We start from the raw sequence: 27,200 nt of genomic DNA on the forward strand, positions 1-27,200 counted from the left end.
CTGAGTTAGGAGCTCACAAAACAGTTAATGAAAATATGGCCTCCAATGTTGATCGGTTTGGGGAGACATCTAAAACATGAGCTGATTCAATAGAATGTCAATGCTCTGTTAGCTTTCTTTCATTCCTCCCTTTCTTTGTACTTTGATTATTTCCTTCGTACTTACCATTGTAACAATTTGGCACAGTTACAGAAATTAAAACATAAGTCGAATACAAAAAAATCAACCAACAGTCAACCAAATAATACATAAAATAAGCAGGCCTTGCCTCAAAACCAGATGACCCATTGCCAAGAGGAGCAAATTTCAAAGGCAAGGGCCTCTAAATTAAACTATCTTGCCAATGGTCACAGAGTATTCAAAGATAGGAGCAGAAAACAAGAACCTCCCAGCCAACTGCTGCTATGGTTATAAAGGTGAGAGGTGCACACTCGTAACTAGATCCCAGGCCATTCAGAGCTTTAAAGACCATAAGTACTCCAGCTTTATTCCCTAGAATGTGTATTCTGTACACCATGGTATTGTTATGGATGATGCTGGAGAGAGGTGTAAGGGATGAGGACATAGTGCAAATGCGATATTTATCACGATTCACAAATACTGGTTCTACTAGACTAGTGACAGTGAGACTCAATGGATGAGCAATAAATAAATTCTGAACATTCTGGAGCCTGCTAAGATTCACCAGTCTCTAAGGGTAGACTGCAGAATGCTTTCACTCCCAAAAAGGCTTGGCCTTAAGGATATGATGATGTAATCAGGACATAGTTATTCATCACATCCTATTTCCTGCTCCAACCCCAAAAGTTTAGTGTTTCTAGGCAAGTGATTGTAACTAAGGATTTATAAGGATTCCTGATACTGAAGTCATTTAATTTATTCAACTCATTAATATCAATGGACACTCCACACACAAATGCAAGAAAGCACATGGTCCTTGGTGTGGAATGGCACAAAACTTTTTACTGAAATGGAACTCTTTCAGCCAGACTGCAGAGATGCTGTTGATTACTGACTTGCAGCTGAATGATAATTTCCATTAAACAAACAATATATAAATCCTTGCATTTGATTTGGTACAGCCCTCATACTTCACAACATACACTTTCCATCACTTTTAATTATAAATAAATATGATAACCCAATTAGTTCTCAAATGTATTGTTTGCATTATTGGAACATCCAGAGGCCTCATTAGCCTGTTGGGCTAGTCATTGTATAGAGATGGGTTAAAAAGGAACTCCTTTCTCCACAGAGTTTCTGAGCCTACAATCTTGCTTTATGGCAAGACAACAGGTAGACAAAACAAACAACTTTGAGGGTGGAAAAAAGGGAGGATGAGGTAACAGCAAAATGAGCAGGTTTTGAACAGAAAACCCAGTTGTCGCAGCTTACCACCGACCAAACATTTATCATTAGACATTTAGTATAATGACTTTAAAAGGGTGTTCCATGTTAGTTGGGTAATAATCATATATTTGGATAATAAATTATTTGCTTTTAGGTGGTGAATTTGGTTAGCTAAGAATACAGTTGTATCAAACACAAGCAGCACGGTACAATTTACTATTTAATTTACAATTAATTTACAAGTTAATTGAACACAGATGATTTCTGAACCATAGCCTTTCCATGCACATAATTGCTTTTAAGTTTAATAAGAGATTTGTTTATGTAAAGAACTTCAGGATCTGTCCCTTATTGATAACTTGTCACCAGTCCCCTTCCTCACCCCCACACTCAAGTGTCTGCTTCCTAGCTCTGAAATAAAAATAGTAGTAATTGTGGTCTTAAATGAACAGTCATTACAAGATTTTTTTTTCTCTGTCTGTAGATATTCAATTATGTTTTCTTTGTTGGTCTTTACACATGTTCTGAATAAGCATATCTGTTGATGCAGTTTAAAGGAGACTATAACCATGCTTTCTCACTTTGCATTTATGCACCTATTCAGTAATTTTCCAACAACAATTAAAACATTTCTGTTTTGAATTTATTGGCAGGATGGTTTGTTTTCAAAAACATGAATAAGAGGTGGTTGCTAATGGTTTGTATCTTAACAAAGTTCCCTTTTACTCTGTAAAATTAGTTCTGGAATGAAATTCAATATGTTTAATTACAGCAGAATACCCAAGACTAAAAACTCTCGCTGTTTTCATCTACCATATCTGGTGATGTGATAGAATAATTAAGTTCCTTGTAGCTTAAGGGTGACCAAAAAATTCAAGAGCTCATTGTAGAGATAGGAGTAATATTTCCTTAGCCTCACTCCTGTGACTGTATGAAATCCTTAAATCAACGAAAACTCACCTGTGGCCACGACTTGTGTGGCCACTTATCAAAACCTAGGCCAGCTGTTTCAGCATGTGTTTTTTTTAGGGTTACCATATTTGGACTTTCCAAAGGTGGTCCCACCCCAACTCCACCCCTTCCCCACCCCTTCCCCGCCCCCATTCCAACCCCTTCCCCAAAGTCCCCGCCCCAACTCTGCCCCCTCCCTGCCCCACTGGACTCCTTCCCCAAATCCCTGCCCCAGCCCTGCCTCCTCCCCTAACCGCGCCACGTTCCCCCTCCCTCCCAGCCATGCGAAACAGCTGTTTCACAGCCCGAGCCCTGGGAGCTAGGAGGAAAAAGCAGGCACACTCTCGAGTGATCAACATTCACTCTCTTTCTTGAATGATCAACTCTTCTTTGGGGAAAAATAATAATGGCAAAATCCCGGACATTTTTAGAGATTTAAAAATTCCTCCCGGACGGCAATTTAAGAATCAAAAATCCGGACATGTCCAGGAAAAGATGGACATATGGTAACCCTATTTTTTTTATGCAGTAAATTTCAGCAGGCTCTGTACAGCATGATGAGAGATAATGAAGTGTGGTCATCCCTGTGGCCCCACCCTCAATTCATATCATCCCCTGAACACACAAAGCCAAAGACCCACAAAGGGCTTCCAGAAAAAAGCAGGATGAGACTGTTTCAGTCTCTTTACCCCTTTCAGCAGGTAATGGCCAATTTTGGCTGGTACTGCATTAGCAGTGTCAGGCTGCTTCACTCCACAACGGGAAATAGTGTCCATCCGTCCCCCACCCCCATTTTAAAACTGTATTCACTCATTTTAGTTGAACCATCGTGTCTTCTCTGTCGCAAATCATAGCAGTAAAAGCAGGAAATTTCTAACTCTGAAAGATCTAATGGGGCCTAATTCTACAGTTCTTAAACAAGCAAAACAACATCAAAGACAATAATGAAATCCAATATCAATGTCACATCTGCAAACATCTTGGCTGATAAGAAATGTTCATAATTTACCAAACTTACCTTCAAATACATTGTAGCACCCAACCTACACATAATGCACATACCAAAACATGGCATTAACATGATATACATTTTAACATTGTTAAAAACACAAATATTTGTACAAGCTAAATTGCTAAAAGATGTTCCAGTCTATTGTGTATATATTGCATGTTTTGAAAGCTACCTAAATGTTTTACAAACAAGAAAAAAATTTAGTTAAATATAAAAGCCTATGTTTAAAATTCAGCAATCAGTCTCTCATGGGACTTATTTCAGATAAGATTGGTTTCTGGGTCCTCCATTTATTCTAAATGTGTTCAAATGACTCATTGGGTTTTAATTTGTTTACATACTGTAGGCATGTGCCCTGCTCATGATGGTTTACAATTATACATTTACTGAGGCTCCATCCTGCAAACACTTACACACATGTAACTTTACGTACCTAAGTTTATGTAACCAAGTTCAGTGAAACTATTTTTGTGAATAGTTAAGCATGTGAGTATTTGCACGATTCAGACCAAAAAAAGATGTGCTTATCACTACGAAATAAGGTCCAGATCCTACTCCCAATGAAGTCAACAGCAAAACTCCCATCGACTCAGTTGCGGATAGCTGGTCCCTCCATAGTCTCAGATGATGATTAGATAAGAGTCTGAAGCAGTGACAAAACTAATCCTGCTTCAAATTTCTGTATAGACAGCATTTCAGAAAATTATATTCAGCAACACAAAGCTCAGTTAGTGTCAACAGTCAGCAATTACTCCGAGTTTGCCATATACCAATTCCAGGATATGCTTGGATGCAGCTCAAGCCTTTCTGCCTGAACAAAACTTATGTAGAATGAAGAAAAAATAAAACAAAACCCACATACAGTGATTAGACTTATTTTATATAAGTTCAGAACAAGTTTTGCTTTTCTCCCCCATGCCAACACATGTTGAACTAACACCTAAAAAAAAAAAACAGACCAAAATAAGAGTTGTAATACCCTTCACAATAAAGAATATTTCAGTTAAATCCTTCCTCCCATTGATTTCTGTGCGGCTAGGATTTCACCCTTTGATTTTGATTTCACCCTACGGCACTGAATTAATTTTTTGTTTGATTTCCGTAAAACAATGAATTACTATACTTTTTACTGCATGTAAGAGCCATAACTTTTCCCAATTTGCAAAGATGAAGGTCACAGTTTCAGAGTCTGGTCCATTACAAATTATATTCACCCGATTGTTTTGGCCTCCACAGGTGAGTCAGACATCAAGATGATATTACACAATTGTGTGATCAGGGGAACAAAGACAAATATGACACCATATTTAATGGAAGTTATTTTTTGCTTGCATACTGTTGTTTCATAGCCTTATTAGTGTGAGTGTACTGCTGACATATGAATAAAAAGTAAATGAGAGTTCTGTGTGAGATGCAAGTCAAATTGCTTTATAACTCTCCATACATCTATTGACGGTAGGTCTCACAAGGCAATGGAATACTCCAAATTCCCACAGCTCATGGGCATTATCCCTTCCTTCACACAAGAAAGAAGAAAAGCTCTGCATAAACTTGTTTCAGAGTAGCAGCCATGTTAGTCTGTATTCGCAAAAAGAAAAGGAGTACTTGTGGCACCACTAAGGTGCCACAAGTACTCCTTTTCTTTTTGCATAAACTTGAACACTTGTCTCTTTCACCAACAGAAGTTTATCCAGTAAAAGATATTACTTTCACCCACTATGGTTCTCTAAGATCCCGGGACCAACACACTACAACAATACTGCAAACAGAGAGAAGTCACTTACCCCTGCTTTCCTTCCAGCAGTATGTGTTACGTCATGACACTATGCTCAGCCCCAGGATAATACTTAGACTGCAAGGTAGCAGCTCACAGTTTCTGGGGGAAGGAAACAGAAGTGAAGGGGAAAGAGGAGCAGCTGAGAGAAAACTGGGTAGTGGGGAGAGAAGCAGCAAGAAAGTAGGGTTAGAGATGGAAGGCACTAGCTGGCAGGCAGGGTGAAAGAGGTAGTGGGGGGTTAAGGGACAGAGGTAGATGGTTGGAAGCATGTAGGCAGAAGTAGTAAGTGGAGAGGGGTTGAGATAGGACAGGCAGTGGGAGCACAGGAAGGACTCAGTAACTACCCATGATTTAAACGGAAAAGATACAAAAGATGGATATACCTAGATACTTCTGAGTTTGGGCCCTAGTCCCTCCTTCAAATTCTTATGCCCAATAGAGAACACGTTAAGACTATTACACTAATAAAATCCAGGTCATGGTGCACCCCTACTGCAAACCCTGGATCTGGCTGGATCGGGCCAATTTTTGGTCCCCACTTCAGAAATTCCATTGCTTAGGTAGAGAACAAGCTCAGGTGCTTCTTTTCTAGCATTTGCGAAGTCAACAGTGCTTTAAGTAGTTGCAACATGTACATCTCCCCCCATCTCTTTTTTGAAAGCACTTATATCAGAATATGTTAGGATCCAGGAGGAGGAGAAGTTGCTTATGTATTTGGAAGAACTGCAGGATGTGCAGCCAGTCAAACCCAGCAGGCTACAGATGACTAATTAGAGTTTTTGCAGCTTTCTTATACTAAGATGTATTGGGTCCAGATCTGGTTTTGGGGGAATAGCAGCACACGTCTCTTTTGAAGGCAGTTTCTGTGGTTGTGCCGAAAACGTGGCAGGATTCAAATGCCGAACGAGGGTTTTTGCAGCACTGTGAAATCAGGCTCCAGGATTTTTTTTTTTTTTTTTTTTTTTTTTTTGCTGTGATAGAAGAGGCTTGACTTGTTCAGCATTTCAGCAGTGAAATCCGGGGTGCTAGGACCAAAAATTGGCAGGAGACACCGAGTCACCATGTCCCCAGCCCCTCGGGGAGGGCTCAGCAACCGCCCAGGTAAATGAATACACAACAACCCGAAGCAGCTTTGCCCCCCGCCCCCCACACACACATACACACACTGCCCTGGCGTTTTGAGCTCCCCCCCGCGCCTGCAACAACTTTTGAGACAACAACCCACTACAGCCCCGTTAAGCAGTTTGCTCACAAGCGAGCTGTAAGGAACCCGCAGGGCGCGACTTGCTTTGCCCAGAAACAAATCCGCCGCCAGCGCCGTCGGTCCCGCTCGCGAAGGGGGCGGCGGCGCTGAGATTTCCCGGGGCGAGGGCAGCCGCGTCCCTCCCCTCCCGCCGCGCCACAAAGTTTCCGCGCAAAGTCGAGCTCGGTGCAGAGCGCCCACAGCAGCGGAGCGCAGCCCCGGCCGGGCACCAGCCGCTGAGAGCCTGGGCTCGCCCGGGAAGGAGAGGGGGTCCCATAGTGACTCACCCATTACTCTTGCCTCTCCTCCTTCGTACCAGCCCTCGGGCCGCTCCGGCCGCTCCTCCCGGCCCCTTTAGCACCAGCGGCAGGTTCCACTGACCGCCTCCGCCTGGCCCCAGGCAGCTTCCCCCCGCCCCGGGCGCCGGCGAGCCAGAGGCGGGCCCAGGAACCCCTCCCCCTCTCCACCTGCCTCATTCATTCGCTTCCCACAGCCCCCAAACTGTCCCCAGAGCCTGCGGGAGGGCAAGCGAGGGGCCAGGGTCTAAGCAACGCAGAAGGACGCGCGGAGCCCCCCGGCTTTGGCATGGTCTTAAGCTGCCCCCCTGTGCTCCCCAGTCCCTCTCTGCTGGTGGGTTGGAACTGGGGAGAGGGGAGCAGACTGTGAGTCCTCCCTAGGGTCTCACGCAGCCTTTTCCTTCTAATCAGCCTCAAATTCATTGGCCCCAACAATTTGCACTAGTCACCCCTCTGGCACTGGAACTAAGTGTGGCATAAACAATAAATAGTCATCTTCCAGGACAGCGTTACCATCCCCATACTCTCCTCCCCGCTTCTTGTACATACCAATGTACCTCTCCCTCACACATAGGAGTTCTCAGCCTGAGTGCCACTACCACCCTGCCCTTCCCTGTTGCCAAGTGGGAGGTTGGTTCCCACTAGATAGGGAGGGATCCTGGGGTGATCCAGGTATGGAAAAGGGTGTCACAGAATGGAAAAGGCAGCTAACCCCTGCTCGTGGTGATACATTGTCATTATTGTAAAGTGACAGGGTAAATATGCACCATTTAATTTGTGTGCCAATAGCTTTCTTGTTTCCCTCAGTCTGGACCTCTGTCCTACTTTTCAGGGCCTAATTCTGCTCCCACTGAAATCAAAACAAGTTTTGTCATTTATGCCAGGGAAATGGGCTCAAACTTTTCTGTCTTATCAAGCTGAGACATGTTTGGGGCAGGTGAGCAGGTTCATTGTGAAAACAACAAGGAGTCCTTGTGGCACCTTAGAGACTAACAAATTTACTTGGGTATAAACTTTCATGGGCTATAACCCACTTCATCAGATGCATGCAGTGGAAAATATCGTAGGCAGGTATAAATACACAGAACATGAAAAGATGGGAGTTACCTTACTGACTGGGAGGTCAGTGCTAACAAGGCCAATTCAATTAGGGTGGATGTGTCCCATTCTCAACAGTTGACAAGAAGGTGTGAGTATCAACAGAGGGAAAATTCTCCTACTTTTTGTTTCAGAATGAAGAAATGTTCTGGATTGTAGGAAAGATTATGCTAATGGTATTTAAAGCATGATCTGAGAAAACTAAGCCACTATTGTCTATTTGCATTCACAAATACACCTTGGGCTGAACTCTTCCCATACCCTTTTGTATATATGTGTATCCCATTGGCTTTTCCTTCCAGGGACACTAATTTGGAACTTTTATTATAGGTCATTATCAATTAAACCAATGAACTTGCACAAGATAAATGAGGACAGAATTTGACCTACAGATACTAGTTGTATTCACTTTGACAACAAACTCATGCTTGTCCATGCACATAGTTATTGAAAATGATAGAAAAGATGTTTATATTCCAATTACCACTACAGGCCTGATTCTCTACTCCCTTATGTAATCATTTAAAGTTATGCAAATTGAGCACATAGTTTTGTAAAATGCTACCAGATCAGAATGGTAAATGACTGCACAGGGGGCAAGGTAGTGGAAAATCTGACTCTGTAAGTGTGTGTTCAGGTGATCTGTTTATCTATTACTTAAAATAAGTGCTAAGATATTTGGAAAAGCTGCAAAAGACCCACATCATCATTTTCTAGCACCTCATGTAGTCATTGACACTGCTACTTCTTTTTGACCCACACAATTAGCCAATTTTCAGGGTCCTATGGGTCATTTTAGTTAGGAAAAGAAACTGATGATGGAGTCCAGTATTTCTTTAATGTAACGCTGTTTATTTACAATAAATGTGAAGTCCTGTTTCAGGAATCAAAAATGAAGAGAAATTTTCTTTGCTAACAGTTTCAAGCATCTTTCCAGCCTGCATTTGCTCCCAAAATTCTCTCTCATCTTTTTATCAGAGTCATACAACCAATGGGCTGTGTCTTTGGCTTCCTGGTACTTCTTTCACCTGTACAGATGCACCCAGCTCCACCAATCAATGTCCCAGCATTTGCTATTCCAGTCTGCAAGGAAAACCCTTGGGCCATGTGGTCCTGCTTCTACTCAAGCCTTACCAGGTGCCTGTATTTTGGGGGGTGCTCTTATTGCTTCTGATAGCAAAAAGTCCTGTATCCTGAAGGAAAGGTGGGTGTTATACATTCAAGCTTCAGTGAGGCTTAACCTAACCCATAACAACACTAATGCATATGATTTTGCATTCATTTTCTACTGGGTAAGTATCTACACAAAGTGCAAGGCAATGATTAACTGAGCCTATAGTTTTAACTTTAACCATAATAAATATAGGAGAATGGATAGCTCATGGGACTGGCAATCTAACATAGAATCATAGAAATGTAGGGTTGGAAGGGATCTCAAGAGGTCATCTGGTCCAGCCACCTGTGCTAAGGCAGGATTAAGTATACCTACACCACCCCTGACAAGTGTTTAACCTGTTCTTAAAAATCTCCAATGATGGGGGTTTCACCAACTCCTTAGGTAACCTATTCCAATGTTTAACTATCTTTATAATTAGAAACTTTTTCCTAATATCTAACTTAAATGTCCTTTGCTGTGCACTAAGCCATTTACATCTTATCTGACCCTTAGCAGACATGGAGAACAATTGATCACTGCCCTCCTTATAATAACCTTTTATATATTTGAAAATTGTTATCATGTCCCACTTCAGCCTTCTTTTCTTTAGACTAAACATGCTTAATTCTTTCAACTTTTCTTCACAGGTCATGTTTTCTAAACCTCTTATTTTTTGTAGATCTCCTCTGGACAATCTCTGATTTGTTAACATCTTTCTTGAAGTATGGCACCCAAAACTGGAGACAGTATTCCAGCTGAAGCCTCATGAGTGTCAAGTACCAATTACCTCCCATATCTTTCCTATGATACTGCTGTTAATGCATCTCAGAATGATACTTGCCTTTTTTGCAACAGCATCACACTACATTGACTCATATTCAATTTGTGATCCATTATAACTTCCAGATCCTTTTCTGCAATACTGCTGCCTAGCCAGTTATTCCCCATTTTGAATCTGTGCATTTGATTTTTTTCCTTCTTAAGTGCAGTACTCTGAACTTGTCTTTATTAAATTTCATCTTATTGATTTCAGACCAGTTCTCCATTTTGAATTCTAATCGTATTCTCCAAAGTGCTCCCAGCCTCTCCCAGTTATATAATTTTATAAGCGTACTCTCCACTCCTTCGTCCAAGCCATTAATGAAAATACTAAATAGTGCTGGACCCAGGACAGATCCTTTCAGAACCCCACTACATGCATCTTCCCACAGTTTGACAGTGAACTATTGATAACTTCTCACCCAATTGGACTTTATGATAATTTCATCTAGATCACCTTTCCCTAGTTTGCTTATAAGACTGTCATGTGAGACTGTGTCAAAGGCATTATTAAAATGATGATAAATCAAATTTACTGCTTTCCCCATTCACTAAGCCAATAACCCTATCAAAAAAGGAAATTAGGTTCACTGGGGGGTGATTTGTTCTTGACAAAACCATGCTGGCTATTATTGATCATCCTGTTATCATTTATGCGCTTACAAAATGATTGTTTAATAATTTCTTCCAGTATCTTTCCAGGTGTCAAAGTTAGGCTGACTGATCTATAATTCCCCAGGTCCTCATTGTTCCCCTTTTTAAAGATAGGTACTATGTTTGCCCTTCTTCAGTCCTCTGGGACCTCATCCATCCTCGATGAGTTCTCAAAGATCATCACGTAAATCTTAGATTGCTTCAGCAAGTTCCCTAAGTATCCTAGGGTGAATTTCATCAGGCCTTGCTAATTTGTGTACATCTAATTTATCTAAATATTCTTTAATCTGTCTTTTACCTATTTCACCTCCTATATTCACTGGTTTGTATATAGTCCAGGCCAGTAGTGAGTAAATGTGCTTTCTTAGGCCACAATTTTGCAAGCTGTTTCATGGGAGTGGATTCCTATGCCCTTGCAGAGCCCCTTGACCTCAGTGAGGCAAACCACAAGAATAAATCTGTCTCTGTGAAGCAGCTTGCAGGCTCAGAGTTCTTAGGGACAGGGACCATGTCTTTGCACGTGTTTGTGCAACACCAAGTTGCAAATGCTGGTTGGAGCCTCTGGGAGCTATTGTAATATAAGGATTTAATACAGTAATAAAATTGTTAGCATCTGATACCTGTTCATTGACCTTTGTAAAATGAGTTGGTGGTCTCAATGTGTTTCTTAGGTGACACGTGACAAGATCACAAAACACACTACCACACACTTTTCTCTGGTAGACTCAGCAGAGAGACAAAGAACTAATAGACCATGAAGACTGATCCCTAAAAGTGGTCCCTCTAATGTAGACACATTGGAAGTGCAGAATGGAGGCATTTGTACTCCCTGAACCTCTTCTAGAGATAAATATAACCCTTCTTTTCTCTTCCACAATTATGTTGCACTTTCCCAAAAGAACAATAAAAATCATGCCATTTTTGAGTGGTAGAAAGTCCCCTAACTTCTCCCAATAAAGCTGTCTCTCTCCTCGTTAGATATAGATAGTTACAGGACCAACTGGGAAACAATTTTGAGTACATTCTCAAGCCAGTTGTAACAGCAACCAGTTGCCTCTGGATTTGTCCAAAAATAGTCTGCTGATGGAATGATTATTTGACTTTTCCTTAATAAAATCATTTTCTTGGGGTCACATGTGAGATTGAGAATTTATACATTTTTATTGGTTTGTATGTAATGTTTATATAAATCCCCCGTGAGGTCGATACAAAACCACTTCCTGGTTTACAAAAGAAGTAAGTCGAATGTTGATACAGCATGCAACATTTTGGTTTTTTTGATGAAAATTATTGTTGCCAACCACCTTCTTAGCCACTGTTTACTGTTTTCTTTATGATAAGCCACAAGTCCTCCTTTTCTTTTTGCAGATACAGACTAACACGGCTGCTACTCTGAAACCTGTCATTAGTAGGATGCAGATTTCCCTTTCCCTCAAGCCATTTACAACACACACTTTGCTTCTCTACAAAAGAAAAAGGACACTAAACTTTCTAAACTACTACATGCCACAAGGGGCCACAGCAATGGTTCCCTCAACCCACCCAGCAATATTGTTAACCTATCCAACTATACTCTTAGTCCAGCAGAAACAGCTGTCCTATCTCGGGGCCTCTCCTTCTGCCCCTCCACCCCCATGAACATGATACAGTTCTGTGGTGACCTAGAATCCTATTTTCGACATCTCCGACTCATGGAATATTTCCAACACACCTCTGAACAACATACTAATCCACAGAGACCTCCCTACCAACACTACAAAAAGAAGGATTCTAGGTGGACTCCTCCTGAAGGTCAAGACAGCAGACTGAACTTCTACATAGAGTGCTTCCGCCGACGTGCACGGACTGAAATTGTGGAAAAGCAGCATCACTTGCCCCACAACCTCAGCTGTGCAGAACACAATGCCATCCACAGCCTCAGAAACAACTCCGACATCATAATCAAAAAGGCTGACAAAGGAGGTGCTGTTGTCATCATGAATAGGTCGGAATATGAACAAGAGGCTGCTCGGCAGCTCTCCAACACCACTTTCTACAAGCCATTACCCTCTGATCCCACTGAGAGTTACCAAAAGAAACCACAGCATTTGCTCAAGAAACTCCCTGAAAAAGCACAAGATCAAATCCGCACAGACACACCCCTGGAACCCCGACCTGGGATATTCTATCTACTACCCAAGATCCATAAACCTGGAAATCCTGGGCGCCCCATCATCTCAGGCATTGGCACCCTGACAGCAGGATTGTCTGGCTATGTAGACCCTTCCTCAGGCCCTACGCTACCAGCACTCCCAGCTACCTTCGAGACACCACTGACTTCCTGAGGAAACTACAATACATCGGTGATCTTCCTGATAACACCATCCTGGCCACTGTGGATGTAGAAGCCCTCTACACCAACATTCCACACAAAGATGGACTACAAGCCGTCAAGAATACTATCCCCGATAATGTCACGGCTAACCTGGTGGCTGAACTTTGTGACTTTGTCCTTACCCATAACTATTTCACATTTGGGGACAATGTATACCTTCTAATCAGCAGCACTGCTATGGGTACCCGCATGGCCCCACAGTATGCCAACATTTTTATGGCTGACTTAGAACAACGCTTCCTCAGCTCTCGTCCCCTAACGCCCCTACTCTACTTGCGCTATATTGATGACATCTTCATCATCTGGACCCATGGAAAAGAAGCCCTTGAGGAATTCCACCATGATTTCAACAATTTCCATCCCACCATCAACCTCAGCCTGGTCCAGTCCACACAAGAGATCCACTTCCTGGACACTACGGTGCTAATAAACGATGGTCACATAAACACCACCCTATACTGGAAACCTGCTGACCACTATTCCTACCTACATGCCTCCAGCTTTCACCCTGACCACACCACACGATCCATTGTCTACAGCCAAGCTCTGCGATACAACTGCATTTGCTCCAACCCCTCAGACAGAGACAAACACCTACAAGATCTCTATCAAGCATTCTTACAACTTCAGTACCCACCTGCAGAAGTGAAGAAACAGATTGATAGAGCCAGAAGCATTCCCAGAAGTCACCTACTACAGGACAGGCCCAACAAAGATAATAACAGAACGCCACTAGCCGTCACCTTCAGCCCCCAACTAAAACCCCTCCAACGCATTATTAAGGATCTACAACCTATCCTGAAGGATGACCCAACACTCTCACAAATCTTGGGAGACAGACCAGTCCTTGCCTACAGACAGCCCCCCAACCTGAAGCAAATACTCACCAGCAACCATAAACCACACAACAGAACCACTAACCCAGGAACCTATCCTTGCAACAAAGCCCGTTGCCAACTGTGCCCACATATCTATTCAGGGGACACCATCACAGGGCCTAATAACATCAGCCACACTATCAGAGGCTTGTTCACCTGCACATCCACCAATGTGATATATGCCATCATGTGCCAGCAATGCCCCTCTCCCATGTACATTGGTCAAACTGGACAGTCTCTACGTAAAAGAATAAATGGACACAAATCAGATGTCAAGAATTATAACATTCATAAACCAGTCGGAGAACACTTCAATCTCTCTGGTCACGCGATTACAGACATGAAAGTTGCGATATTACAACAAAAAAACTTCAAATCCAGACTCCAGCGAGAGACTGCTGAATTGGAATTCATTTGCAAATTGGATACAATTAACTTAGGCTTGAATAGAGACTGGGAGAGAGAAAACCTGGATTTGTGCTGGAAATGGCCCAACTTGATTATCATACACATTGTAAGGAGAGTGATCACTCTAGATAAGCTATTACCAGCAGGAGAGTGGGGTGGGGGGAGAGAAAACCTTTTGTAGTGGTAAACATCCATTTTTTCATGCTTTGTGTGTATAAAAAGATCTTCGATACTTTCCACAGTATGCATCCGATGAAGTGAGCTGTAGCTCACGAAAGCTTATGCTCAAATAAATTGGTTAGTCTCTAAGGTGCCACAAGTACTCCTTTTCTTTTTGCGAATACAGACTAACACGGCTGGTACTCTGAAACCTGTCAGTATACTGTATGTAATTTTCAAGAAAGTGAGCCATGCTTCTATACCACAGGCAGTCAATAACATCTCCAAGAAGTGCAGAATCTGTCCATAGCATAAGGATTATCTTTATATATGTTTTTTATTTGTTTTTTAACAATTATCTCTGTTTCTAGTGTAGCATCCCCAGAGGATGGGCTGACAGTAGGCTATTTTTGCCCTTTTTACAACTTTTCTTTATAAGCAACACTACCCTTGGATAGCACAACTGAAGCAAGACTTATTTATACTACTATATTTAAACACAACAGAAAAAAAATAATATGCAAGAAATACAGAAAGTCTCAGAGAAGAAAATTGTACCTTAATACTAACTAGTCATTATAGAAAAGATAAAGTTTGTCCTTAGTACTCCAAAACTCACGTTTATGTCTCTGGTAAACTGAACTTTCCAACAATTACTCAGCCTTCTAAACCAGTTGCTTTACTTCATTGGGACTCTTTAGGAACCAAAGGATACAAAGATCACCAATTCATATATTTAGAGTTCATCCTCTGTATCAAAGATAAAATCCCAGGCAACCTAAAAACAAAACCCAGTCATCCCTAACTGCAGGCAAACTCTAACTAAGATTTGTCTCCAGCCTACCTCCCCATTCTAGAACTTACTTACTCAAAATATATAAGGAAGCATCCTGGTGGGTTACCATGGTGACTCCCTATGTGACTTCTATAGGGTGTTAGGCCAAAGACAAGCTTATCACACTAGCCATCTGAATTTATATCACCTAGACTTTCAAGCCTTTTACAACTTTGAAAATATCCTTAACCGGGGGGAATAATATTAATGAAAACATAACATTTGTTTTCTGAAAAATACAAAACTTGAAGTTTCTGCACAACATGCTGTTTTATACAATGCAGTAAAATCTCCTCTTTAAATTTAATTTTTATGCAGTTATTAAACTGTTGGTTCGTTATCCTTTCAAAATCCCAGGAATTAAAAAATCTTCAATTTAATTTCTTAGTTCATTAAGGACTTCAATATTCTGGTTTGTGTATTTTTCAAAACTTAGATTGATCAACCAGTGCAGAACATCTCATTCAATAGCGTGAGTTTTAAATGGAATTGTTGAACTCCAAATCTGATGTTTCGCCTCGTACACAAGTTAAGAGACACGTGTTAGACAATAATTTCCTCATAAATAAAATATTGTTAATATTTCAGCACCTTCTTCTTCCACTGTGGATCACCAGATGGTTTATTTTCTTTCATTATCCTAGCAAATGCAACTGCTGCATTTCTTGTTAGTCTCTGATAACCTTGGCCCATGATGTACCATTTAGTCTTCTCAAACACTCACTGTCAGTGTGAACTCACACATTAATTACCTTCCTATTGTAATTAATGCAGAAAGTTTGTTCTACAATAAAATCCTGGTTTTTTTCCAACTACTCCTCCAAGACCTCTAGTTTAACTGCAGCTTTTGGCAGGTTTGATCAGTACTGGCTCATATGGGGAACAATGGGGTACAGGTCTCATAATGGATCCACAGGCTCAGAAAAGTCACTAGTACTATTGTTAATCACAGGAAAAGAAGACTATGATTCTGAAATAATTTCATGTGTTCACAGTTTATTTTGTTAATTCTCTTGTATTTGGATTATATCTTATATCTGAAAACTAATAAATCTTGATTCTTACAGTGCAAGACTGAACACTTTCTAAAATACTAGCACATTAAAATGATCTTCAGCTTAACCTTTGTGCTGCAAACCAAGTAGCTTTTTAAAATCGTAAATCCAGGCAGAAAAGGAACATAAAGTCTTGCATGGTTGATTTTTAGGATGATATCCAATACAGATGAAGGTGGTCTTCCAGCTACCTGTCTGCGATATCCTTGCCAGTTTCTAAAAGAAGACTTGTTTGTGTTCACTAGGTCCATGTGGTTAGTATGAATGTTTATACTTTTATTTAAAAAGGTTAACTCCATCAAGAACAAATATTCATTTTTCCTCAGTTCAGCAAAATGCTTAAGCATGTACTTCAGTCTGCCACTATTCAGCAGAGCACTTAAGCATGTCTAACATTGCATATGTACTTGTGGGCTTGTCTACACTTGAAATACTACAGCAGCACAGCTGCAGTAGTGCTTCAGTGTAGACACTAACTATGCCAACAGGAGGGGTTCTCCCACTGGCATAGGTAATCCACCTCCCCAAAAGGTACTAGCAAGGCCTCTGGAAGAATTTGTCTGTCGACCTAGCACTGTCTGTACTGGGGGTTAGGTAAGTTTAAGTACTCTGCTTAAAGGTGTGGATTTTTCACACCCACAAGCGATGTAGTTAAACTAACTTAATTTTCTAAATCCCATGAAAGTTGATGGGACCTAAGCACATGCTTCAGTGCTTTGCTGAATGAGGATGCTTTGATGAATCAGGGCCATACAGTAGAGATTTGACCACAATGGCACATTCAATGCTGCACATTACAAATAGCGATCGCACCTACACTTACATAGTTAGTTCATGTTCTCTCTCTCTCTCTTTATATATATATAAAAATAAACTCTCATAATATAATTTAACCAACAGGGCTATATATACAAAAAAGTAAGTTCTAGAAAAATCTTCTCATAAAACAATTAAACAGTAAAAAACAAACAAGAAAATATCTTATAAACCATGACTAATAGTCAAGAGATATAAAATTGTTCACATTGAATCCTCTGTTACCTAATACTGGAAAAAAACAAAAAACAACTTTATTTTTGCTTATTAGAGAAAATTTAAATCCACCTTTAGCTAAATTTTATGTAAATTTCATGTGTAAATAAAGGGCTTGCTCCTTCAAATATTAGGGTGACCAGACATCCTGTTTTTAAAGGGACAGTCCCATATTTAAGCCCTCGTGCAGGTGTCCTGACTTTTCCTTAAAAATGGGCAAATTGTCCCATATTTTCTGTCTCCCCCTCCCCCGCCAGCAGTACTGGCAGGTCCAGCTACTGGCCAGATCTTTGCTTGCCAGGCACCTGCCCACCGGCGGGACAAAGATGCAGTGTGCAGGGCCGGCTGCTCCCCCTGCTAGTCCATCAGCACAGTCCCTGCTGCGTGCCAGCTCTCGGCCAGCAGAGCCCTGTCTCCCGTCCCGTTTCCAGCTAGCACTGGCTGTGAGCTGCGGTGGTTGGTGAGTGCGGGCAGTCGCCAGGAGGCAGCTGGTTATGTGTCGCCTCTGCTGCCCAGCCAGCAGTCCTTTATGTGCTTCCCCTCTCACTGTCCTCTCCCTGCTTTGCCCCTTCGCCCTCTCTTCCCCTAGCCCTGCTGCTCCTCCATATCCCGCCCCCCTCCCCAGCGGGGTGCATCTTGCTCCCAGCGCTGTGCAGAGAACCAGCCCCTGGTCAGAGCGCTGAGCTCTTCAACAGCCTGGCCGGCAGGCTCCTTCCTTTTCCCACTGCCTCTGGCTGGGCTGGTGCCCCAGAAAAGCCCAAGACCCTCCGGCCCGGGGTGCTGACCAGCAAGAGCCGAGCCCTGCATGTGCCAAAGCCCTGCACAGCGCTGACATGGGGAAACCTCTCCGTCCCTCAGCTAAACTCTGTAATGGTCGTGAGGAAGGGATTTCCCACCTGTTTATGCCCTGAACCTGCAGGCTCCACAGCAGCCCCCCAGGCAGCCCCTAGGGCTGCTCTGTCCCTTTGGCACCCTCCCCTGCTGAGTCACCTCTCTGGCCAGGTTTGCTGAAGCCCCTGCAGTCAGGTTTCCTGGGCCCTGGTGCACAATGCATCCTTAAGGCTTAACCCCTTCCTGCCTATGCTGTAGCGGAGGCAGTTGGATTATGTCCGTGGTCAACAGCAGCCTGGAGATATTAGCTGCCTTTCAACGCTGTGTGGGCAGGAAGGGACAAGCTGCTTCCAGCCACATGGGAGCAGTGTGGCGAGCAGAGAAGAGATGAGCTCTGCAAAGACAGAGGCCAGGTCATCCCTTTTCCCCTCTCCTCATCCCTCGCTGCTGGAAGCAGCTTCTGTCCATTCCCTCCTGCACAGTGCTGAAAGGCTGCTGTTGGCCACATTCTAGTGTGAACAGAAATCTGGGGAGGGGGACATGTGACCCCTGCATGCCCCCCACACACATACATTGCCTCAGAAAGATGCAGTGCCAGGAGAGACGGGTCCATCCCGGGGACCCAGCCAGGCATGGAGTGGGGAGAACGCCGGGCAGGGAGGGTTGGGTCAGTCAGCGCCCCCAGCCCCCTGTGTGAGAGAGGTATATGGGATTGTGGCGGAGGGCAGGGTGTGTGTGTTACCCCTCCGTATGTGAACCCTAGAGCCTTAAAGCTAAGAAAGTAAATAAAAAGAACCCAACTACACCGTATTTCAACGGGCTCAGTCAACTTGATGTTAATTTCAACATTTGTAGAATTGATTGCCACTGAACTTGCTTGAATACAAGTAATTTTACCAGGTGTCCCATATTCAGCATTGGAAATATGGTCACCTTAGCAAATATGCACATTGGTGATTATACTCATGTAAGCAATCCCATTGATTTGAAAGAGATTATCAGTGTAAGTCAAGTTACTTGTGTGGGAAGTTGTCTGCAGGATCACAGCCTAAATGGTAGAGCAGTAGAAAACTAACAAAGTGGTAATCTTCTTATGAGTCCAAACATTGGCATCAGTGTCTGATAAATTGTCTCAAGAACATCCAGGCTTAGATGGCCAAAGCTAAATTCAGATAAGATTGAAGTTCCCATTTTTATCAGAAGACAATTATTTGTCCAATGCCCCTACACCTCTTGCTTTTAGTGGAGATAAACTTTTATCTTCAGTTATCATTAACTTTTAAGGCTTGTGTAACAGGTGGTGAGGACTTTACTTCAGTACCTGAGTAACTATGCCAGAATTAAACCATTATTCTTGCAGGTAATCAGTCTATTTGTACAGAATACTTATTGAAATTTCTTGTCCTTCCTTTTGAGGCCCTACATCACAAAGCCCTTGCCTATACTGCTGATCTGGTATCCATTTTTGTTCCTTGCACCTCCAGCCAACGATATTCCTATCATCTTGATATTCCTATCATCTTCTCTGACAAACATCTTGTGCCTGTACCAAGCAATATCAACACCATCATTCCTCTTTCATCATTGCTTGTCCTTCCTTCACAGATGGAAGAAACCCATTAATTATCACACGAAAAAACAAAAGAGATTTTGTTGTATGATGTTATAATCTGCAATCACCCTTCCTGCCTATATCAGGTACACTCGAGGGCTCTGAGGCATGTAATGATGGGGTGTATCAGGTGTTTGCTCCCCACTGCTGGCGGTCCTTCTGTATTGCCCACCCCACCTAAAGAAGGGGGTTTTTTTAAAGGGGAAAAGAGAGCACAGAGGTACAGGAACTGCTTTGAAAGCCCATTCAAGATCAGCTGTGGGTGGTACTACTGAGAGCTGGTCCGCCCCGTCTAAAACGGCTGGGACCTGACAGAAGCTAATCAGGGCCCAGCAGCCAAGATAAGAAGGACTGGCAATTTCTACCTGGGGCCAATTCTGGGTGAAGCTGGGACAGGATGGATGGATCCCTCCCTCTGTCGTAATGCCCAAAGCCTGGCCAGGTTTATTCTGGTCCTAGCTTTCAATGCATCTTTAAGTCTGAATCAATGAATGTGAATTTTGTTTACATTCCACAAAGTAAGGGCCACCTGGGCTGAATATTAATTTGACTGGTGTAAGACTGTGTGAGCTTACTTTGTGCGCTGCTCCTCTGGCTCAGGTGAGCCTGGGATTCCTATCTTATGAGCTAGTCACGGTTACTAGGGCTTACATGGTGGTGCTTACATGGTGAAATTAGATTGATAGGTATGTAAAAACTGGTCTTTTAACAAAACCCTAGGGCTTAAATCGGTTTCCATTCAAATCAATAGCAAAACTCCTGTTTGAATGGGAACAAGATCGTAAGAGCTATATTGTGCCTTTAAGGGGTAGCCTACAGTAGGGAGTGGTGTGAAAGGGCACCATCCAGGGGGAGCTTTGTAAGTAGAGCTGGCCAGAAAATGTCCCCCCCCCCTAGAAAATGTTGAGGTTTCATTGAAAAACATAAAATTTGATCAAAGCTCTCCAAAACCTAAAATGTTGTTAGTTTTTAACAGGGTGGATTTGAATGTCCTATTCGACATTGGTGAGGCCTCATCTGGAGTACTGTGTCCAGTTTTGGGCCCCACACTACAAGAAGGATGTGGATAAATTGGAGAGAGTCCAGCGAAGGGCAACAAAAATGATTAGGGGTCTGGAACACATGACTTATGAGGAGAGGCTGAGGGAACTGGGAATGTTTAGTCTACGGAAGAGAAGAATGAGGGGGGATTTGATAGCTGCTTTCAACTACCTGAGAGGTGGTTCCAGAGAGGATGGTTCTAGACTATTCTCAGTGGTAGAAGAAGACAGGACAAGAAGTAATGGTCTCAAGTTGCAGTGGGGGAGGTATAGGTTGGATATTAGGAAAAACTTTTTCACTATGAGGGTGGTGAAACACTGGAATGCGTTACCTAGGGAGGTGGTAGAATCTCCTTCCTTGGAAGTTTTTAAGGTCAGGCTTGACAAAGCCCTGGCTGGGATGATTTGATTGGGGATTGGTTGGTTTGATTGGGGATTGAGCAGGGGGTTGGACTAGATGACCTCCTGAGGTCCCTTCCAACCCTGATATTCTATGATTTAAATCAATTAGACTTAAATCACTAGTCAAGAAGCTTCAATTTATTCATGGATTTCTACATAAGGTTATAACAACTACGAAGAATGCACTTTTAATACATATTCTTCACAACTCAGAGATAAATGTAGATTTTATGTTTAGAAGGTAAATCACTTTAAAAATGTATAGCATGTATTTTGAAGACTTTTCAGATTGGTTTTTTCATTGACCAAAGCTATCATTCATTTTTCTGATATAGCTGTAAAACCAAACAAACTGAAGCAATATTTATATTTATTTAATATGAAGTCATTGGGAGGTGAACTATCTCCAGTTCAACAGGTTAATCATTAGTATTTGGAGGATTCTCTTGCCATGCTGTAGTAGGAGGAGACCACCACCAGACAGATATTTAAGTTGTTTTATTTAACTAGAATAACGTTATGTATTCTGGTTTTTCTTCAAACAGCAAAAATAATATTTTAACAAAACAAGCATATGAATTTTTGAATTTAAACATTCAAGTTTTTTAAAACCAAGTTTTTTTAAAAAACTAAAATAGTTATGAAATATTTAAACAAAAAATTAGACTGTCAGCCAGGTCAACATGAGAAACTTAAAATAGTGGCTTCTGCAGCTAACTCAGTTATCTTCCTATTCATTTTCCTGTTTGATCATAATCTGGAAAAGAAAAAAAGCTTTCTTACTTTTTCATGTCCCAAACAATTTCTCAATTTGGAATTAATTGCTGTTAAAAGAGAGATCATCACTTCAATCTACGAATTCAAGTACTTAAGCGACTTCCACCAGTTCACCGATTGACTTTCTTTAAATCAAACATTTCTTAAATGGTTCACCCTTAGCTCTGAAGTTTATCGTTGGCATTATGGAGGGATGGTTGCTGGATGTCCATGTCATAGCCAACTCCTCTTCTTCAGCAGCTAAGTTTTGACCCTGGTACCGAGTATTGAGAATACTTGCAAGAAAATGAGCTGGAGCTAGTTAAATTACATGCATTAAAAACAAACAAACAAACAAACAAACAAACAAACGGGACAAGCACGGTCATTGCATATTTCTCTTTAAGATCTCACTCAGTTCCTTCCAGATTTCAACAATGTGAGCAATAAAACAGCTATTTCCCTGCATTTTGTTCAAGGCTACAGAACTAGGCTTCAGGGTACTCAGCATGTGTTCAACATTTCTCTTAAGCCCAGGGTTGAGAACTTTGGCTGTGACAGTGCCATTTTTTTTTCCCCAGGATTTTGTTCACAAACTGTCATCAGATTCGGCCCGTTCTTGATTTAGTGCTCAAAACTGTCCACTACTGAGTTCCACCGCACGTCTTGTGGGAGAGTTTGCTTGGTTCCTCCCACTTTTTTCAGAGCAGCTGCTGCAAAGTGGTTGTGATGAAAGAATTTTGCAATTTCAACAACATTAGCCTTTATTTCTGGAACACTGCAGTCTTTGGTTAGGAGGTGCATCAAATGAGCACTGCAATCGTATGTTATTAGCTTGGGACTCTCTTCACTCTAAATAATTTCTTCTCATCTTGGATACATTTGCAGCATTGTCTGTGACTAAGCTGCATACTAGACATTTGAATTTTCCCCCTAGTTTGTTATAGCTTTTACTGCTATTTCTTGCAAGTATTCTACTGTGTGTGCACACATTTCCTGATCAATTGTTTCTGTAAGGCAGACGTTCCCTTCTTCTGTTGTCATACAAGCACATACAACAGGATCATTGTAGACATTGCTCCACCCATCAAGACTCAGGTTAACAATTTTACCCTCTAGACCTTTTGCACGCTGTTCAATTTCTCTTTCATACACTTTATCCAGCAATTTGCTTGTGACATCTGCTCTGTTGGGTGGACTGTATCCTGGTCTTAATGAGAAAAGGAGTACTTGTGGCACCTTAGAGACTAACCAATTTATTTGAGCATAAGCTTTCGTGAGCTACAGCTCACTTCATCGGATGCATACTGTGGAAAGTGTAGAAGATCTTTTTATACACACAAAGCATGAAAAAATACCTCCCCCCATCCCACTCTCCTGCTGGTAATAGCTTATCTAAAGTGACCACTCTCCTTACAATGTGTATGATAATCAAGGTGGGCCATTTCCAGCACAAATCCAGGGTTTAACAAGAACGTCTGGGGGAGGGGGGGTAGGAAAAACAAGGGGAAATGGAAATAGTAATAGCAAGGTAACCTATTTCCCCTTGTTTTTCCTACCCCCCCTCCCCCAGACGTTCTTGTTAAACCCTGGATTTGTGCTGGAAATGGCCCACCTTGATTATCATACACATTGTAAGGAGAGTGGTCACTTTAGATAAGCTATTACCAGCAGGAGAGTGGGGTGGGGGGAGGTATTTTTTCATGCTTTGTGTGTATAAAAAGATCTTCTACACTTTCCACAGTATGCATCCGATGAAGTGAGCTGTAGCTCACAAAAGCTTATGCTCAAATAAATTGGTTAGTCTCTAAGGTGCCACAAGTACTCCTTTTCTTTTTGCGAATACAGACTAACACGGCTGTTACTCTGAAACCTGGTCTTAATAACTGAACCATTTTAATGAAGTGCGGGTTCTCAATCACACAGAAAGGAGAGTTTGTTGCATAAACAAACTGGGCCATTTTTTCATCAATTACCTCTTTGTAGTCTGCTGGTTCTTATCACAAGTTTATTTCTGGTTGTTCCTGGATGGAGATTTTTTTTTCTCTTTTTGTTACAGGTGATATACTGTGACTATGTGACATATGATGTGACTGAAACTATCATTGGCAGATAACTCTGAAACAGTAGAAAATGATGGTGATCTTGAAGGTGGATAGGTCTTCAGAATCCTGTCTGAGGAGGATGGAGTCTACTAAACAAAATAAGTCAATGCAGTTATTACCACCATACTGCTCATTTAGTATTACTCATTGCATTCACTGACACTCAGTGGTACTTCAAAAGGTGAAATTGTGATAAATAGCTGAAATAGGCAGATCTTTTTTTACAACTGCATCTAAAATGCTAGTACCATAGAGTAACAACTATATTTTTTGCTCAGACATGAGAATTCAAGAATAGTCCAGAAGGAAGACAGGCAGTCCTTAAAGTAGTATGAAATAAAAAAAGTTTACCAACCTGAAGATCCTGCATGTTCAGACATGTTCCTTTCATCAATCTTCAACACAGCTTTCTCCTGAGAAGGAACACTTTTCATGAGGTTCTTTCATTTGGGCAACCAGGTCTTGCATTTCTTTGTTGCACTGTTTGCATTTTGCACGCATGCGTGTCTTACTCACAGGTAGAGGAACTTCGTTAAAATATTCCCCAACTCGGTCTCTTTTATAGCCTGCTGCCATTATAGGTTTTCCCTTCTAGGGGGAGAATGGTATGGTAGATCTCAAATCAATGAAGGCTACACTCCAGAAGCCTTGAGGTCTTTCTGAATGTGCTGCTCGAACAGTTTCACTTTTGTTTCTGCTGCCTGTCCCTCCCTTCTCACATTTATCTCCAGACTTCTTCTCCTTGTCCAGACATATTCCACCCCCAACAATCTTCTATTCCTGGAACTTTTTGAAACTTTGCACTTTTAGAGAGAGGTAAGGGATTGATTCTGTACACAAGTTTGCAGAGGGACAATAGGGTTAAGGTCTTATTTCTCACCTCTATATATTTTTTATTTAAAAACATTTTTGCAGAGATAACATGCTTGTGAACAGGAGACAAATCCACAGTTTGAGAACTGCAAAACTAAGCATCTCTGATGGTATCTTCTAGACTGATCACCGAGTCCCATTGGGTAGATATTTAGGTTAATCTTTCTAATCTATACATAAGCCCCTAGAACCTCATAAGATTGGGTCCCTAATCCATGAAATATTGGAACCCATTTACAAAACGTTTCTTAAACATTACATGAATATATGGTCTCATACTATAGAATTAGTATTTATAATCCCTATTCCTTGATAAGATATCTTCGAGCTATAATGTATCGTAATTAAAACTCTTTAGATACTGCTTTGAGGAAAAAAAAATTTTTTTAAATCATTGATTTTTAACTAAATACTCCTGAGGGAATTCTGCACCACTGTGCAGGTGTAGAATTTATGTCCCCTGCAGATTTCTTTGCTTCCCTGCAGAAAAATGAATTTGACAGGGAAGCAAAGGGAACCCACAAAAGCGGGCATGCGACAAAAGCGGTCAACCAGCAGTATGTTTTGGGTGCCCAGGGCAGCTGGCAGAGAGGTAAATCACTGTGGGGCAGGGGGTGGGACTGGGGAAGACCCAGCTGGTGGCTCCTACCCTGTGCTGGGCTCAGCTGCTAGTCCCAGCTGGGCTGGGGAGAACAGGACTTCCTCTTCCCATGCATGGCATCCAGAGCTGGGTCAGACCCACCACTAGATTTCTCCCCCAACTGCAGGAAGCTCTGCAAACAACCACCGCCCTCCCCCCCACACTTCTTGTGCCCATTGCTCCTCAGCTGCAGTGGGAGGGATCCCTGTACAGAGAGCTGCTTCCCCATCCGCCCAACTCCCATGCATCCAGACCCCTTTATACTGAGACCCTCCTGCTAAGCCTCACTCCCTCCCCCAATCAGGACCGCCCCCCCAATGAGCCCCATTCCCCCTGCACCAATCAATGAGCCACCTGCACCTGGATGCCCACCTCAGAGCCCCACCCATCTGCTCCTGGATCCCCACCCCACTGAGCCCCACTCCCCCAGCATCTGGATCCACCCAATGAGCCCTCCACATCCAGACTCCCCTGTTGAGCCTCAACCACCTTCACCTGAACCCCCCTGCAGAGTCCCATTACTGTTGCTCCCAGAACCACACCCAGATTTCCCCCCACAGAACCCTCTTAACCCACACCTGGATTCCCTCCCCCACACTAAGCCCTTCCACATTTGGATCCTGCCTTCCCACACCTGCACGGAGGCGCAGGGCCCTGGGGTGTTTCTGGGACAGGCCTGGTCATTGTGCAGTGTCAGGGTTGGGTGCAGCCTCACCTCTGAGTCAGTTTCCGGGGGGGAAGGGGGAAAACTGTACAGTCATCTCCCACCTCTGTGCAGCCAGTGGCCTGTGCTCCCCAATGCCATGGTGGAGCCTCCACATTTATATGACAAATAAAATCTGCAGAATTTTAAAATATTGGTGCAGATTTTTTTTTTTTGGCCAGAATGCCCTCAGTAACTAAAATTTAAGATGTTCTGCAGAAACCAGACACTTTTGTGGAAAATTTCACTTTGTCAAAAAAAAAAAAAAAGTTTTCTGTCAAAAAACTGACTAGAACTTTTTCAGTCAGGCATCATTGTAAACAAAGCCTCATGGAGACTGGTGGGAGCTAGGCTACTGTGCCCCCTTGCCTGGGTACAGGATCTACCCGCCCTATGCTGCCTAGTACAGGTGTCAAGGTCATATTTGGGGAGTTTAGCACTGCTGATGGCAACATAATTGTGTTCAGTAGTTCTTGGCCTTAGTGCACAAGGACATTTGTGCCAAATTTGTGTGCAGGAACTAAAGATGAAATCCTTGCTGTACTGAAGAGAATGTCAAAATTCCCACTGACACCAGTGGAGCTAGTATTTCATCCATAGGCCCCAACTCAGCAAGTATGTAATCTCTGATGGGACTTACGCAGCTGCTTATATGGAATTGGGACTAAAAAGGGGAAGGCTCCTTGTGTGAGATTAGGCAGCTGGTGTGCTGAAACCACTGCTTATCAGACTAATATTGTTCTATTATTCTTCCATCCATCCATGGCCTTTGGTTGTATAGTTAGATTGTAAGCTCCTTGTGCCAGGCATTGCCTCTTTTCTGTGTTTGTACAGCACTTAGCACACTGGATCCTAGTCCACTAAAGTAATTCCAATTAAAAATAAGTGTCCTTTCCCCTTTCTGTATTCACACAGGGCTAGGCACAAAGTCTTACTCCAAATACAACTGTTAGCCGAATGGATTAGAGAAACACACACATGGGCCCAGACCCTCAAAGGTATTTAGGTGCCCGATTCCCTGTCGTGGGGCCAGTACACACACACACACGTCATCCTGGAGTATGGGCATGATAGCTCTGTGCTTAAGTCAACGTGGGCACACTCTGCCACAGGACTGCATAGTCCAATGGCCCAAGTCAGC

The 27,200-nt window shown here is 42.4% G+C and overlaps 1 protein-coding gene across 1 annotated transcript in view; it reads right to left on the reverse strand.

Annotated features, from left to right (window-relative positions):
* Positions 1–6,823, reverse strand: part of GPM6A (glycoprotein M6A) — a 333,975-nt gene extending 327,152 nt beyond the window's left edge. The window contains exon 1 of the mRNA XM_037897560.2: positions 6,621–6,823. Coding sequence (XP_037753488.1) covers positions 6,621–6,624 — 4 coding nt within the window. The 5' untranslated portion in view covers positions 6,625–6,823. The remainder of the gene's footprint in view (positions 1–6,620) is intronic.
* Positions 6,824–27,200: the final 20,377 nt, after the last annotated feature.

Source organism: Chelonia mydas, chromosome 4, assembly GCF_015237465.2.
Source record: "Chelonia mydas isolate rCheMyd1 chromosome 4, rCheMyd1.pri.v2, whole genome shotgun sequence".
Lineage (NCBI taxonomy): Eukaryota > Metazoa > Chordata > Testudines > Cheloniidae > Chelonia > Chelonia mydas.